This window comes from Coturnix japonica, chromosome 2 (genome assembly GCF_054131305.1).
Source record: "Coturnix japonica strain WE chromosome 2, WE-NBRP24, whole genome shotgun sequence".
NCBI lineage: Eukaryota > Metazoa > Chordata > Aves > Galliformes > Phasianidae > Coturnix > Coturnix japonica.
In genome coordinates this window covers 62,706,826-62,723,360 of record NC_140664.1, presented here as the reverse complement: position 1 = coordinate 62,723,360, position 16,535 = coordinate 62,706,826, and the positions used below count along the sequence as shown (strand labels likewise).

Here is a 16,535-nt window from a genome sequence, read left to right as displayed (position 1 = left end):
TATGAGATCTTATACACACAAGCAACATTATTTTCAAATCTTAAGTTTCCAGATTTACCATTTAAACCAAAAATCTGGTATGTTATTTATACAATTAAAAGGCTAGTTTATGATTCTTAAGGAAGACACGTATGTTAAAAGAATTAATCAGCTCTTTCCTGAAATTCCTCCTTCTCTGTTATTTGGCAGGAACATCTTTACCACTGGGAAATAGTGAAAGGATGCAAGATTCATACTTCTTCTAAAATGAAATTAAGATTGTGCTGACTCATTCCTTCTCACTCAGCGGTTCCTTCACAAGGGAATTCTCTGGCTGAGAAGCATAAAAAAATCTTATTGTATTTTTTTTTTCCATACTTCAGCAAAACTCCTGATTACTGTGCTATCTACCAAACCTCCTGCTTCCTTTGTCTATCTCTTAAGAGCTAGGATATTTAACTAATTATTCCAAAAGGCAAATTCTTTACCTTAAACTCAGTTGTATGAAAAGGCAAATCACTCTTCTTATATATATTCAGTCGTGAAAGCAGGAACTATTGGTACTTCACAAGCTAGCAACTCTTTAAATTGACTCAAAATACCTGACTCCCACATTATACTGACAAGTAATGAGTTGGGGGTGAGGACTGTGTTGCAAAATTTCAACAACTAGGTAATTTGATAAACTCCACTTATTTGGCTTAGAAAGTAATAACGAGAAAGGCATAAGAAAGTTGTTGTTGACAGTTGTTACCATGGTCTGATCTAATACGTGGATCATAGTGCATTCTTGTCCCTAGTTTGGATGGCCCTGATCTTTATAGTAATTTTCTTGAGAGACAGACTTCTCTTTTTAAATTCAAATTTATCTTTAGATTAAACGGATAAAGATAAATAGAACAGATACAAATTCAAATTCATTATAGATTTGTATTTTTTAAATTGAAATTGTAGTTTCCATGAACGCTCTCTTTAACTATCACCTGCAAAATTCACTGCTTATGTAAATACTGCTGTACTATCATTGCTAGGAGATTTTGACAAAATGAATAGAAATTGTCATAACATTTGTTCATATCTGGTTTATCTAAAATCCAAACTAGGAAGTCAGTCATGGGATACTTTTCCTGCTACACTGTTTTACAATATTTGGAAGGCAATATCCAGAAGGCAATATTCAGCAAGGCATGAAAAGATTGCTTTCAAACACTGCAAATGCAATGAACTCTAACCAAAGCACAGATTTTGTACAGCAGTCAGATGGTTCCAGAAAAGCAAACCGTCATGATTTTTTTTTCCCACTTTGTACTTATTTTAAGGTCCTAACTGAGGAAATAATTTTATGGCTAGGCACTTTTTCCTGTATAACCATGATAGCTTAAATAAGAGCTAAGTTCCTCTTAAGGAGCTTCAGTTTATTGTGCTGACAGTAGGAAGGTGCTTATGAGAGCTCTTTCTGATCTGCTCTGGGGTCTTATTTCTCATGCCCGCAGGTGACTGTGCCATGTTAGACTGCAACATACACTCTTGCCTTTCCTTGCAGCCATGTCAGTGCCAGTTTCTTCTGTGAGTGACAGGGCTCCCAAGGCAAAGCCCGATTCAATTGCTATTTACAGAGATGCTCTACATGGCAGGGAAAAAAACCCTTCAGCTACCTGTACAAAATGTTTAGGAACAGTCATTTAAAGAAGTCATTAAAGTGAAGAGGTAAGAAGGTCACCATGTTTTGTACAATACTCTCTCTGAAATGAATAATTTCCTGCAGCAATCTAGTTATGCTTTTTAAATATGGTGCCAAAATATGTGCATGCGAGTGTCCAGAGGGGAGGATGACTAACAGAAAGGGATAAAATAATTTTTGCTGTAAGTCTGAAACATTCCTACACAAATCTAGCAACAGTGGTAGCAACCACCAGCAGCATAACTACAAAAACAACTCTCTGCTACATAGAATACTATCAGCAAATATTTATGTCCTCGCATGCTGGGACTACCTATAGATGTTTTCAGAGCCTGAAACTTCAAAAGACAGAAACTAAACAATTTAAAACTAGCTGACAAAAAAAAAAACAAAAAACCAACGATAAAAAGGTTTGTCTTGTTAGGCAGAGAATACAGTGGTGAGCTTGACAGTCCCATCAGATACTTCAAAGGGCACTCACACACTGTTAACACTTCAGAGAGTTCTGATAGTCTCCCTTTGCAAATGGTTTTAAAGATCAGCAGTGCAGTTGTGAAAGCATCTTATTCTTATCCTGGAGAATAGCAACATACAGATAATAAGCAGAAAATATATTTAAAGTTTTAAAATCACAAAGATCTAAAGCTACAACCAAAGCAAAACCACAAGCAGCCTGGGAATTTTCATGGAACAAGACAACAAGTACCAATTCTTCTCTTTCACATCTTTCTGCTCCTTACAGATATCACTGTGCAAATGCCAGGAAGAAAAATGACATGAGGACATGAGTGCTACACAAAACCAGCCTTAAAAATGTAACCTGTCATCGAGCAGAAAGACTTGTGATTCTGGAACTGATTCCACTTTACTCTTTCCTTCAACATTCTCATGAAGAGAATTATGTTTATTTCAACTGTTATCATTACTGAACACAACAGTCTGTGCAGTAATCCCATGCTCAGGCAACCATTAACTTCAAAAACAACTTGGAAAATGAATTTTTTTCCAGCTCCTTTGTGATATTTATTCATTTAGCTTTTCTTTATCATTCAAATTTTTCTAGTACCCAATTTTTTAAAGGGCACAATGCAGGTCTCACCTGATGAGAAAGAAGGAATGGAGAAGTGTGAAATGAATACTTAAAGCACATTAGGACAACTAGATTACATTTGCTTGTTTTTCTAGCAGAAAAAGACTCCTTCATTTGCTTTCTAAACTATGAGTCATGGGAACACTGAGCTGGGGACAAGGGATTTGAGATAACTGGAACTTTTTTTTTTTTTTTTTTGCCTGTTTTGCCCATGGTGTTGATTTGCCTAAGCAGGATCTTAAAAATCAGTGCTTGCTGGCCTGCATGATACTTAGAACACAGAATAATTCAGTTGTAAGTGTACTTCAGACACAAAGTCCAACAACCTTACTTCTTCAGGGCTAACCAATAGCTAAAGCACATTACTGAGGACATTTTCCAAATGCCCCTTGAACACGTAGTGCTATAGGGCACCAACAAACTCTCTAAGAAGCCTGTTCCAATGTCTGACTACCCTTCTGGCAAGTAAATATTTCCCAATGCCCAGTCTTACCATCCTCTAGTACAGCTTTGTGCTATTCCTGCCCTGCCACTGGTGCCCAGGAGCAGAGCCCAGCTTTACCTGCAGGAGCTGCAGAGAGCAGTCAGGTCACCTCTAGCTTCCTCTTCTCCAGGCTGGGCAGCCCATGTGTCTCAGCCTCTCCTCACGTGACATGCCTATCAGCTCCATCACCAGCTTTGTCGCTTTCCTCTGGACCCTTTCAGGCACCTTAATATCCTTTATATATAGCAGAGGCCAGAACTGCAGACAGTATTCAAGGTGACGCTGCACCAATGCTAAATATTGTGAAGGAATGCTTGCAACACTAGCTAGCTCCTTCCAAAAACCCACAAGTGAACAGGGCACTTGCCCTGGTTAGTACCATGCAATTGTTTAATTCTGGTGACAACAACCAGCAGCCCTGTACTGCTTGTTTCCTCCAGATGAGGAGTAAGAATCATTCATGTGCACTGCAGCTGGCTCCAGGTGCAAAAAGAAAAATGTGGTTTCCAGCTGCTACTCCCTCTCTCCTCATAATGGCATTTACCTTAGCTGGAAATTAAATAAACAGGAAGGCAACAATCTGATCCAGTTCTGTGAAGCCAACACTGGTGTAATCCCGGATTCCTTGTTAATTTATTATCAGCTGCAGGAAATACCCTGGCTAATTTGGCAGAAACTCCCACCGTGAAAATCTTTTTGGATGCCCTGGAAAGCAGTTTCTAGGCTGGCAAGTAAAGAAGTGATTCCTTTGCCCTCCAAATTAGCTGGATACCCAAAGGAAATTACTAATCTTTTAGTTCAAAACCAAAACACACAAAAGTATAATGAGTCCTGTTTTCCTCTGTGAATGAACAGATAATCAATGGCTTGAATAGTGGAGAATCTACATTTATGATAACGCTAACCCTCCTTAATTGTGGGTGAAGCTTTATTTGCCCTCATCTGAAGGATGACAACCTCACAAACAAGCTGAGGGACCACTCTTTTAACCTGCCTTAAAACCTCTGCAAGAAAGCAAATAGAAAAATATATAGAAGGAAACAGTTTTTCTTATTTGCTTCCAAAATATTCTTTGCCACTGTAAGCTTTAAATATCCACTGTGTCAAATCAATGTCAGCACTGAAATTCCCTAGTTAAAATGACTTGTAAAATTTCTATTATTTCCATTCCGTTAAAACTTTCTGATAGGGAGGATGTTCACTTGCTTATTCTGTAATTTTCTTTCAATTATCCATTCTCTTTTATGTCTGGCTTTTACTGTTGACTTTATTGTGGTTTTGTATTGCATAAACTCCCAATACTCCTCTAAAAGAATGCGAACATCTCCAAAGCAGAACTCTGAATGTCAAAACATCTTTGTGACCCGAATTTCTCTAGAAGAAAACCTCAAAACAGTTTCTGCAATAAAGCCAAAAAGCTTAGAGTATCAGGAACAGAGGAAGCATGAGGGCTGTCATTTCCTCTAGGAGAAGCAAGGTAATAACTCCTATTAACACCCCCCAGAAATGCAGACCATTCCAGCGAGCCATATGTGATTCTCTTCCTTTAATTATTTTTGCGACTGAATGAAATTCTAGGTCAGTCAACACGCTATGAAGGACTTTGCTCTTGGCACTGTTTTGCTTAGTTTGTGTATATTTGAAACACAAGCTCCAGTGTTTTTACTATGCTTTTTCACCCATAAATTTCCTTGCTGTACTGTACACCAGGGAAGTGGCAAAAACACTATGAGCTTTCAAAAAAAGAAAGCAGTTCCAGTTATAAATAAACAACAATTCCTGATCCTCTCTGTTATCAGCTATTCTGAAAGGTCCAGCAACACTGACACCTAGGACTGCTGGATAAAACTGTAATTACAGAAAGAACACAGTCATCTCTACTACACTCAAGTTCCTAAGAAGTTCAAAACAAGCAAATGCCTGAAATCTTTAATTAATATACTTACACAAACACTTTTGAATTTCATCTTTTCTTGCCCATTTTTCATAGATCATTCCAACCTGCAGCTTTTAGGTTACTAGCTTGTGTAAGTATATTTGGTCTGAGTAAAGATGAAAAACTGCTTGATTTTAGCTCCCTTTTTAATATGGGAGAAGTATGAGGAAAGAGTAAAATGCTTTTTCTGTTATCATACTACATCTTGGGAGACATGGGTTCAGAGCCTATCAGAAATAGGACAAATGCCACAAATTTCCTGTGTAACCTACAGCAAAACATTCGGTGTTTCAATTATTTACCCGCAAAGCAGGGATAAACACTATCCCAAACATGGTTTGCTTGGATAATACTTATTAGAGGTGCTCAAGAAATCATGTCAACTGTATGCTGGGTTGCATCTAGAGAAACACAGCCAGCAGGTTGAGGGAGGTTATTCTGCCCCTCTACTCTGCTCTCATGAGATCTCACCTGGAGTACTACGTTCAGTTCTGGAGCCCCCAGCACAAGATGACCAGAGAGCTGGAGCACCTCCTTTATGAGGACAGGCTAAGAGAGTTCAGGCTTTTCAGCCTGGAGAAAGCTCTGAGCCTTCCAGTACCTGAATGGGGCCCACAAAATGATAGGGAGAGTCTTTCTGTACTGTTGTGTAGCTACACAACAAGGGGAAATGGTTTTAGACTGGAAGAGGGTATATTTAAACTTGCTATTTGGAAAAAGTTATTTACTGTGAGAGTGGTGAGAGATTGGAACAGCATTCAAGGCCAGGCTGGATGGGGCTTTGAGCAGCCTGGTCTAGAGGGAGGTGTCCCTGCCTATAGCAGAGGGTTGGAATTAGATGATCTCAAAGGTCCCTTCCAACCCAAACTATTCTATGATTCTATGACAATTCTATGATATACTCCAAAGCAATGGCTGAACTAATGCAGGGTGTACCAGCATATCGTAAGGAAATGTACAGCCATACTTGTCTACTACAGCACTTCACCCTGCAATACAAATGAGTCTCACAACAGCAGTTTGAAATTCCTACAGAAACAAGTTACAAAATACATATCAAATAATGCTGTTAAGAATGCAACCTGTTGTAGGGGAAAAGGAGATGTAAGCCCCACGGGCATTTATCAGCACAGTACCCAGTGCCACACTGACCTCCTCCTAGGTAAGCCATCTCATGTAAAAACAGCAACAAGAAACATAAAACCCTTTTACAAGTGTAGTGCAAGATTTTATCTTTTTTTTTTTTTTTTTTTTTTTTAACAGCTATTCAAAACCATATAGACCACATGACCCTGTCAGTGCAACTTAAGAATTTTAAGTAGAAACGATGACAAATTATGTCTGGAAATTAGCCCTTATACAGCATGTTGGTGGCATGTAACCCAGCTAATTTAAGTATGCAAAACAGGTGTCTTGTCTAAGACAATTTGCTCAGATTTCAGAAGAGTCAGCATCAAGAAACAAGCAGTGCCACTTCAGAGAAGACACCAGAGATCTGTTAGGATGACTCCTACATTTCTAATGGGGCTGTGAACACATATTCACACAGCATAGAGAAATAGGACCAGTCAAGGACATGGGTCAGTATCCTCTGTCCAGCAATGCATCTAAGAGAAGGTGTTTATCTACATATAGAAATGGACTACACAAAACATAAAAATGTGACGTGATGAAAAGCAAGTTGGGGAATTATTGCAGCCTAGTTGGAGAACTGGCTCAGTCTGTACAATACTAGTGCCTCGTATACTAGCCCCAATCCTTTTCTATGTGACTCTATCTTTAGCATAAATCTGTGATCCATAAACTGAAACATATGATCATAGAATCATAGAATGGCCTGGGTTGAAAAGGACCATGATGATCATTGAGTTTCAACCTCCCTGCTATGTTCAGGGTTGCCAACCACCAGACCAAGCTGTCCAGAGCCACATCCAGCCTGGCCTTGAATGCCTCCAGGGATGGGGCATCCACAGCCTCCTTGGGCAACCTGTTCCAGTGCATCACCACACACACCTTGCGGATATATACATCTAATACCTTTCAATAGCACAAATCTTGGAAACCTGCTGAGAAATGTCTTATTGGATCCTCGCTGACAATGATTCAGTGACACAGTTGCCTGTGTATGAGAGATGATAATACTTTTCAGCCAAAGGGCTAGAAAAGAACCTAGCCAGAAAGAAAGTAGAATATCCTCTTCAAGAAAACCATGAGCTGATGGAATGAGATGTTTTTTCTCATAAAAACAGACAACTCTGTATTTCAGTAATAAATCTACCTCAGTAGCGAGGCTTCCCACTATTGGCTACCACAGTATAAACGATGGTATTTCTGTGGCTTAACAAAAGCTTTGAAAATAATAAAAATATATTAAAGATGAAACCTAAGAACGTGTCTTATTTACCACAAATTACTTTGGTTTTCTTTGTAGCTGACACAAAACCATCCTTTGAAAAATTTTATGTTGAAAGAATAAATTTCACTGATATTTATATTTCTTAAAAGAACAGTCAGAAAGGGTAAGTTATAGCATGGAATACAGAAAAATATAAGCTAGTCACTCCAAAAGTAATGTCTCCTATTTACTTCCATGAAAACTGCAACAAAGAGCACAAGAAAATTATTTGATAGAGCAGATTCTCAGCTATAAAACACCACTTTTCAACTCTACTACTACCATTATGTCTGCACATTTGCCAGCAGAGAATAAAAATCTGCATGTTGTGTTCAGCAAAATCTGCAGACATTTCACTACTTCTCTGAGCTGTTGAATACAGTTTAATGTACTCACCAGCATCTGCTGAACGTGAAATATTTCAGCTCCAGTAGCAGAGAGGCGGTTTGGAAATGAAATATCAAGAAAAGCGCCAGGAAGAGTGCTTGGTCCAGCATTATAAACCTGTAAGAAAAACAGTAGATGCATTAAAAAGTCCTCAACAAATATGAGTGCTCATGAGTATGAAATGTTTGTATAACCAGAGCTGGGAGTTCTGGGTACATTTAGGGCTGGGTACATTTGGAAAAAATCTCATACTGCACTAGTTTTGTAATCTTTGCAGATAACACCTTCTCCTCTCAATATCAGGATGAAGTCAAAGGTTTACTTTGTCTAAAAGTCTTTAATTATTGCCCACACAAGTGAGGTGCAGATTTGGAGGATAATTACCAGTCAGCAATACAAATAGCATATGACTTCTATCTTAGATACCTCTATCTCATACACAGAGACACTGCTAGTACTGTGAAATGTTTTGGTAACACCATCCAGAAGGCTGTAAAAAATATCGCTATTTCTACCATCATTCCAATTTCCATCAGGTAACCACTGCATTATATTCTGTGTGTGTTTTTCTTACAGGGAAGAGTAATGATGATTGTGACTACTGAACTGTAAGCATGATGAACTGAGTTGCCAAGAAATGCATGTGAACAACTTCCAACCAAGATCCAGGGTTTCCAATGAATTGAAAAAGTGGAGAAACATTGGCTTTCTATCAAATCCCCCACAAGTTCTCAGAAAAAACTCAAAGAATTTTCAGCACGCCACTGAAATGTATCCAGTGAAAATTGCTAAATTTGTGGCTTTTTGCTGAAGTAGAAAAAAAAAATAAATCCATGGACAAACGTCTATTAAAGTAAGTTTTCATGACTACCTGTATTTTTTTTTAATCAGGGAAAAATATCTCCTGGTTGTTTCTAGCAACAGATGTATAAATGCAAACAGTGAAAACATTAAACTAATAGAATATTTATCTGCATTGAGACAGTACTGTGAAAAGATAATCAGTCTTTTAACTGTGTAAAGTACCAATATTAAAAACAACAGATATTCATTATTCAAACACTGTTTATATTTGAAGAAACGCCTGACTGATAAAGTGAATCAGTTCACAATGTCAAATCCTCACAAAAATCCCGAGGCTCCAAGCAGGGGGTAGAAATCCCACTACAACGGAGCACGGTAACAACAGCATGAAATACGAAGATAATGTTTCATGTAAGACATTTTTAGAAAAATGTTGATTACATCACTGAGATCAGATAGAGCAGTTAATGCAGAAAAGACATATTCATTGCACATCCCATTAACCAAGCAAAACTGATGCATAGATCTCTTTCCTTATTAATATTCTACATGGTATAGATTTTGTTTTATATATAAAAAGAACTCTGTAAAACTCAGTAATTTTGTAAGTCATCTCTTCTTTCAGTTAAGAAACTACTTTTCTCCATCTGGAGGAGATAAATAAATGGCAGGCAAATCATTAAAAACAAGCAAACAGTGATACAAACCATGCTTTTCCCATTATGAAACTCTACTCTTTCTGACACGCAGTTATGAGGTTTACCATGTTACTGGTAAGCAGATCTGTGACTTGTTACAGTGTGATCCTCCACTCCCATTTGGGTAGCAACCTTATTAATAGTGCAACTTACAAGTGTGTGTATAAAAGGCAATAGAGTAGGAAAGGACAAATGGTGACTCTGCCAATATATAGACTCTCTCTTCATTACCTACTATCACTTCATTTCATTGAAAATAATCATCTAGTTAAAGCATCGGTACATCTGTTCTTTATCTGTTTCTAACCAGTATCTGTCTGGGGAGAAGTGAAGACCTATAAAACATCAAGAATGGAATCAGTATCACAAGAATTAATAGCCTAGTTCACAAAAGCTTTAATGTCCTGAAATTCTGCTTTCACTCCTTTTCAGTAAATAGCTAAGGGCACTGCATGACAGTGGGGGTTTAATTGCTCTGGCCCACAGTCTGTCCACAGAGGCTGACATGTGTTATTCATTATGAGCTGAGTGGCATTCATGCCTAGGAGAACAGAAAGGGGAAAAAAAGGAGAAAGACTATTTTTCACAATCAATGATTCACTCAACTCTGCCAGATTTATCATTCCCTAGTTCCATCTAGCGGTCAAAAATGATTTGAAGTGCTTGTAATAGAGAGTCATGGCAGTGAGACAAGTTTATTTTGGTCCCATCACAAGAGCTTGTTGTAATAACTGTTCCATATACTTTACAAGATCAGGATCCCAACTGACATACGATTTTTAATCTACAGATAACACCTGAATAACACTGATACGTTATGAGACATTTAATGAAACCTTCTCACACCATGTTTTTGGTTTTACATTCTTTTTCCTGTACTAGACTCTCATTAGTAACATTACAAACATTTTTGCACTAGAGGTATTTGGCTTACTCAGAATCCATTGCATAGGTACGTGCTCATTCTCATGCATGAGAACTGCCCACAGCTCTGCTCAATGATCGTGACACTAAAAAGAATTACTTCTCCCATTTTATCCTGAGACTGCATTCAAGATGTGGCACTTGACTGACTCTGTACTTGGCACTTGATGAAAAGTAAAACAGAAACAAACAGTAGCAGTATGAAACTATGAAAGTGAGATGCCCTGATTGTAATTATTGTAATAGTATATTGAGACAAGGAAATAAACCACCCCTGTACACATGAATACCTGTAAATATGACTTCCAATCAAGAATGCATTGCACAGCATGCGGTGTTATGGAAGCAAGCACCAAAGCCCTTAGTGCACTGAGAATAAAAGAGATACAAAGCTAGAATATATTGTCAAGTAGGAATTTCAATTTTACCTGCAGCGTGAAGTTAAGAGACTGGAAACGGCATTCATGGCTTTCCAACTGAACAAAATTGGATGCTTCCACAGAATCACCATAGAAAAAGGAAGTAGGGAAGACTTCCCTAAAAGATCAAGACACAGATACAGTAAGTTGAATATTAAAATTAAATATATTTGTGGTATGCTACATCTCACTGCTTGCTTTCTGGCCATGGGAAGTTCTATGGAACCATTTTACACTACCGCAGTATGTTACACAACCAGCATCTGAAGTGATCTGGCACAATTAACATCCTAACATAGATGGAAGCAGACCTACTTTGATTACTTTTTCTCCTTTCCTATCACAAAACGCCTTCTCTCGGTCTATCCTTCCCATGGATGATCTGTGGAAGTTATTTAGCATGCGTAACACTTGAAATCACCACACTACTGAGTTCATCTGAAGTACTAACTAACAGGATTATTTTCAGTTACTTACTAAAATAACACTTCTATTTGATCTACCATGTTCAGAGCATTTCATGAATAAACACCTTATTAGTTATCACTAGTTTTGTGATTTGCAGATAGTTAAAGGGAAAAAAAAGAGGGGGATATGACTTGCTTTGAGCTACAGTCACAGAGGTCAGGTTCCCTCAGCTATTCTTAGCATCTTATTAAAAGGTAAAATGCAATAAAGTTCTATCAGAAAAGCCTCTGAAGCACGATAGTACCTGGAAATCCTAGACAGGAGAACTAGGAGTGCTTTAAGCATACTTTGTGCTTCCTATTGTCAGACTGCTCCACTGGCTGGAAATAGTCCTGGTATATTTCTATAAGAAAGTATAGACTGTAGTAAGATTCTGTCTAAAACTCTGTTTTCTTCCCACACTGTTCTTTTGATCAGAGTTTTCCGAGGCAGGATTTTAAGCCTGTTTAGGTACATTTCCTTTTTTTCTGGTCTCTTGACCTGCCTCCTATGGGAAACAGCAGGAGACAAAGTTAACTCCTCCCATTCACAGTGCTGTGCCAGAAAGCTCCTCCAAAGCATGTTCCAAGCCCTTTGGGATATTTATCACCAGGAATTTGCTCTCACAGACCCACACAGGGATAACTAATAAAATTAAGTTTTAAAAACATACTGTCTGAAGGACAGTATTCCTAACATTATTTAGTACTGCTTGGGAATGGTGCACCTGCCAATATATCAAACTTCTCCCTGGCCGTTGGACATTTCTGTGAGCTTGAGTCAACTAAGCTTTGTCTGTGTGAGAGGAAGAAATCATCCAAATAGTCAGGTGGGGCTGAAAACTTCAGAAGTATATTCTGAAGAGAAAGAAGCCTAATTTGTCCCAGGGTTTTGGTTTGTAGTATTCTGTAGGCGGTGAACAGAGATCTAAAGACACGTTATTTCTTTTCTATCTGTGAAGCTGTACAAAATCTGTGTAAAAGCTTTGCCAACTAAGGGATACATTTCTACACACTCTGCAACTCTGAAAACGCTCAAAAACTTTCCAGAATACACTGCTGAGGCTGTCCTCTCAGGGTTGACAAGAACTTTGTCCTTGTTAGCCATCTTGTGAGGTCTGATAGTACTCATGGTGACTAAACAGACCTTTGTCTCTTGGGGACAATACTGATGATTTTTTACTTCCCAAGCTTAGAAATGAATGTCAACTTCCGCAGCCCACACTGATGCTACTTCACCCCCAGTGATCAGGTCACTCAACTCCAACTTGAACACTGTCTATGTTAGGGGTCAGTTTATTTGGACTAATCTCAAATCTTTCACTCAAGAAGTAAAATTGTAATTTTAAAAGGAAGAGAAGACCTCTGAGGACAAAGGAAGGAACTTGCATAAGTCCAGTCCCAGGGACAGGACAATGGCTACATATTATACAAGTATATCAGTCAAATAATATGTGTGTGATGTTCCACAGTTGCTCTGCAGACTCAGAAGCAGAAGGAGCGGGAAAGGATACAGAAGCAGAAGCAAATTCTGATTGTGAAATTAAACAGAAAGGCAAACAACTAGATCCTCAAAGTCCCATAACATTTGACCCTAACCTTTGGCCTCGTGATTCTCAATCATTTTTAAAGGCATGCCCTAAAGAACTAGATACAATTTACTTTTCCTATTTTTATTTTATTTAAAGTTCTGTCGTATCCACAGAATCACACGAATTCAAATATGATCACTAAAATATCTACAATAAATTTGATTTTAATGAATTAGTATTGTTAGAAAGGAGTGAGAAAGAGGTACAGTGCTGGAATGAAAAGAATGACGAATTAAAATCCCAGATAGGGAATGAAGTTGTCCTTATTTCCAGAGTCTGGGAAACAAGAAAAAAAAAAAAAAAACAACATTCCCACTACTTGTAAACAAAGAGAAAAATTCAGTTTTTCACTTCAAGAGGCTTAAATATTATTGTTAGGATTAGTAGCATTTTTTTTTTTTGTTTTGTTTTCATCTGATGACTGGTTCTTACCCATTGATAGATGAGTCCACTTCATGCATCAGGGGCACTGATAGGGTCAGAGTATTATCATGCAGAGACTCCATGCGCTCTACATTTCCACTGTGCCAGAAAGTAAACATAAACATACTGTAAATCCCAATTCTTTATAATATCACACAGTTACACAGCTACTATCCCTATGTTTTGTACGCTGAGCTTCTCTTGTTGAGAGATGTCGCCTCTCCTTAGGAAGCTTCTCAGATGGTAAGAGTTACATTTTTTCACTCCACTTTGGAGGGGGCATGTGTACACAGTATATACTTTGTGGTTACCCCTCTGTGGATGGAACATGAACAACTACAAGCTGAAAAACCGTATTTGAGAAAAGCAGACAATACAAAGGGAAGTGCAGCCGTCATTCACAGTGGAGACACACAAGGACATTTAGGCATTAAAGCAAGGATTCTCTTTTTCCCAGCCTGACTGCATGTCAGTTTGGGAGGACCACATACATACATCTCACACAGGGTTCTTGACTCAGTAAATTAAACTTCCATTTGCATAGTTTCATAGCATTGATTTGATACTGGTCTGAGCAACTCTGCAGGCTAGATCTTCATACTGAACTAGCCATAAACTCTTCACTGTTCTATACTCTTTGCATGTAAGTAGTTGTTGAAATGAAAGTACTACTTTCTATCTTCAAAGTCAGCTGCTATCACTAGTCAAAAGCAGAAGGAAAGAAAAGTAAGCAATCATCTCCTGCTTAAGTCATTATATTTCAGTGTGAACATTCATATACTAAATCCAGGAAAGGCTCCTGAAATGCAAGCACAACATGCAAACTTGTAAATATTCTAATTTTGGAGCTGCGCCTGCTTGGTGGGTAACAGCTCAGAAGACATGTTCCATACATTTCCAGTCTCTTTAGCAGTGAAATGATTGCTTTCTGCCTTGCAGGATGGGCTCAGTAAGAGTCTGAAATGGAGACATTTTTCACCTCAGATACTGAGGTACTATGGTGGCAAGCAGAACAAGCACAAAGAATTCCACATAGATTTCAAATGTATGCAGTTAATACAATTCAAAGTTCCTGTAGAAAAGGAGAACACCAATCATTGAATCCAATACTAGCAAAGTAGTTTGCTCCAGGAAGCAATGGAAAAGTTTTCTGGGTGTTTAGTTTTTCCTTTGCTGTCTTGCTACTGAACCAGTCACTCTTGCTCTACGTGCATATATGGAATTTGCAGCTGCAAGGGACAGGTTAAGCAGCTGTTTGAAGGGCAATACTTACATTTCTATAACAGCATAGTACAGCTAACAACTTCTCTATCCCCAGACAATTCTGGAAGACTAGCTCCAGTTTTGTGTGGGAATAAAGTCCCTGTTCGCTGTTATCTAACCACAACACGTACACTTTCCTCTCCATTTCCTTACCACTGACTTCACCCAATGGCTCCCTGTTGCAGACCAGCAACTCATGTGGTAGAAAATGATACTATTATTTGACAGTGAGGGAACTGAGTGATTTGCCCAAAGAAACAGAGGAAACAAGGGTAATTCTGCGCTGGGAAGTGCACTGTTGGGAGGTTCAGCTGAATCCTTCATAAAACAACTGTCCTCCAGTCCACCCTTCTGAAATGAGAGCCATTCTCTTAAGCTCTCAGAGCATTTGCACTATGTGAACAAGCTGCTATCTATAACTTCACCTCATCTAAAAGCACCAGCAAACCCTCATCACTGGTGAAGCACAGTAATCTCAAGGAGCGAGTTGACTGAGGAGAGCCCTGTGCTATCCAAGGCATTCAAATGAGAGCTACAAGCTGGAAAATGCTGGCTGGACAAATTTAAAGCAGCCAAGACCTATCTTTGCAACGGCTAGCACTCACCCAGAAGATCCCGATAAATCTCCCTGTCCTAGAAATATTACGGGGTCATCTAAATACACGATCAGCTACTTTTCACAGAGTGTAAAACTTGCATAATGTATAAGCCATGGCCTTGCCCACTTGATGTGAGGTCTTGTCAACATTTCATAGCAGTCGCACATGCTGCAGTATCTTGTTCCCCACCTACAGCTGTTATAGGAGCATTCACTCAGCAACTGCAAGATCTTGTCTCTCATTCCCAGTAAGCCTGTGAGGCACGAGACTTGGGAGGCAAGCTGCTTGGAAATGCCATTTTTGATGTTGTAAGGTATGAAGATGGTCTGGGGAAGTGGTAACCAGTCCCCTACTCAGCATGCCAGAGCAGCAATTTACGGTCCAGGTTAATGAAGTTGTGCTACAATCTCCAAATAAACACCCAGATATTGCCTTGCCTTAAACACTCATGGAGACTGCTTCTTTGTAGCACGTAGCATGTTATCCCTCAGTGCCCCACTTTTTATCTCACTCCAGATAAGGTGATTGTGCTTACATTATAAGGTTGCTGGCTAGTATTTGGCACCATCATACTGCAGTGCCTGATGTAAATACCCTTGGGACAGTGCCACATTCAACTGCTCCATGCATCTGTCAAACCTTGCTGGAGATCCAGAGTGGGGAAAAAATAGACATGTAACTTTGGAAACTGTCAGTAAGATCTCCAAGCATCTGATGAAAGCATTTTTCTTTTCTGGTTTGCATCCAAGCATACTTATTTCATTCAAATGCTGGAACAAATGGGTCTGTCTGGTGCTGATCATCAAGCACAGCTGAGCTGAGCTTGATACACAGCCCAAAGCGATGAGCAGGGAAAAACACGGGCCTTCCAAACGAGAGAACACAAAATGCTCCTTCAGAATCACAACAGCCTGGCAAACAGAGCCTACACATAATTCCACTTCACTTTTCAGGAAGGTAAGTCACATGTTTTTTTCATGTTATCAAAGAACAAGCATTCAGCTTCAGTCATTCAACCTCATATACTATACATGGATGTACTGAGGACTGCTACCACACAATTGCTAAGCATATACAGTGCACACATCATGCAACAAAGAAGATCCAAGTCATCAACACATGGAGACGTTCCCTTACCTTTGGGCAGTGACAAGGAAGGTTAGTGTTTCCTCTTGTCCAGACAAGTGGCTTGTGTCAAATATTACACTGAACTCATACTGCTCAAAGAAAAAATGACATTTAGAGACACTGTTTCAAAACACGCTTATTCTGAAGCTTCACCTATATTTTACTGGTCTAGCTAAAAACAAGTAGCATATTTTGATATACTTGAAAGAGCCCCCTCTACTGCAAAGTAGCAAAGGTTTAACTCTGCAATTGCTAGTCAGTTCAAATACTACAGAATCTGATTCTTT

At 38.8% G+C, this 16,535-nt stretch overlaps 1 protein-coding gene across 3 annotated transcripts in view; it reads right to left on the bottom strand.

Annotated features, from left to right (window-relative positions):
- Positions 1 to 16,535, bottom strand: part of ITGA9 (integrin subunit alpha 9) — a 205,811-nt gene that overhangs the window by 34,297 nt on the left and 154,979 nt on the right. For all 3 annotated transcript variants that reach the window (XM_085537655.1, XM_085537654.1, XM_085537656.1), the window contains exons 20-23: positions 16,258 to 16,337; positions 13,268 to 13,357; positions 10,807 to 10,915; positions 7,962 to 8,069 (exon numbers count right to left, since the gene is read on the bottom strand). In XM_085537655.1, the coding sequence (XP_085393781.1) occupies positions 7,962 to 8,069; positions 10,807 to 10,915; positions 13,268 to 13,357; positions 16,258 to 16,337 (387 nt within the window). The remainder of the gene's footprint in view (positions 1 to 7,961; positions 8,070 to 10,806; positions 10,916 to 13,267; positions 13,358 to 16,257; positions 16,338 to 16,535) is intronic.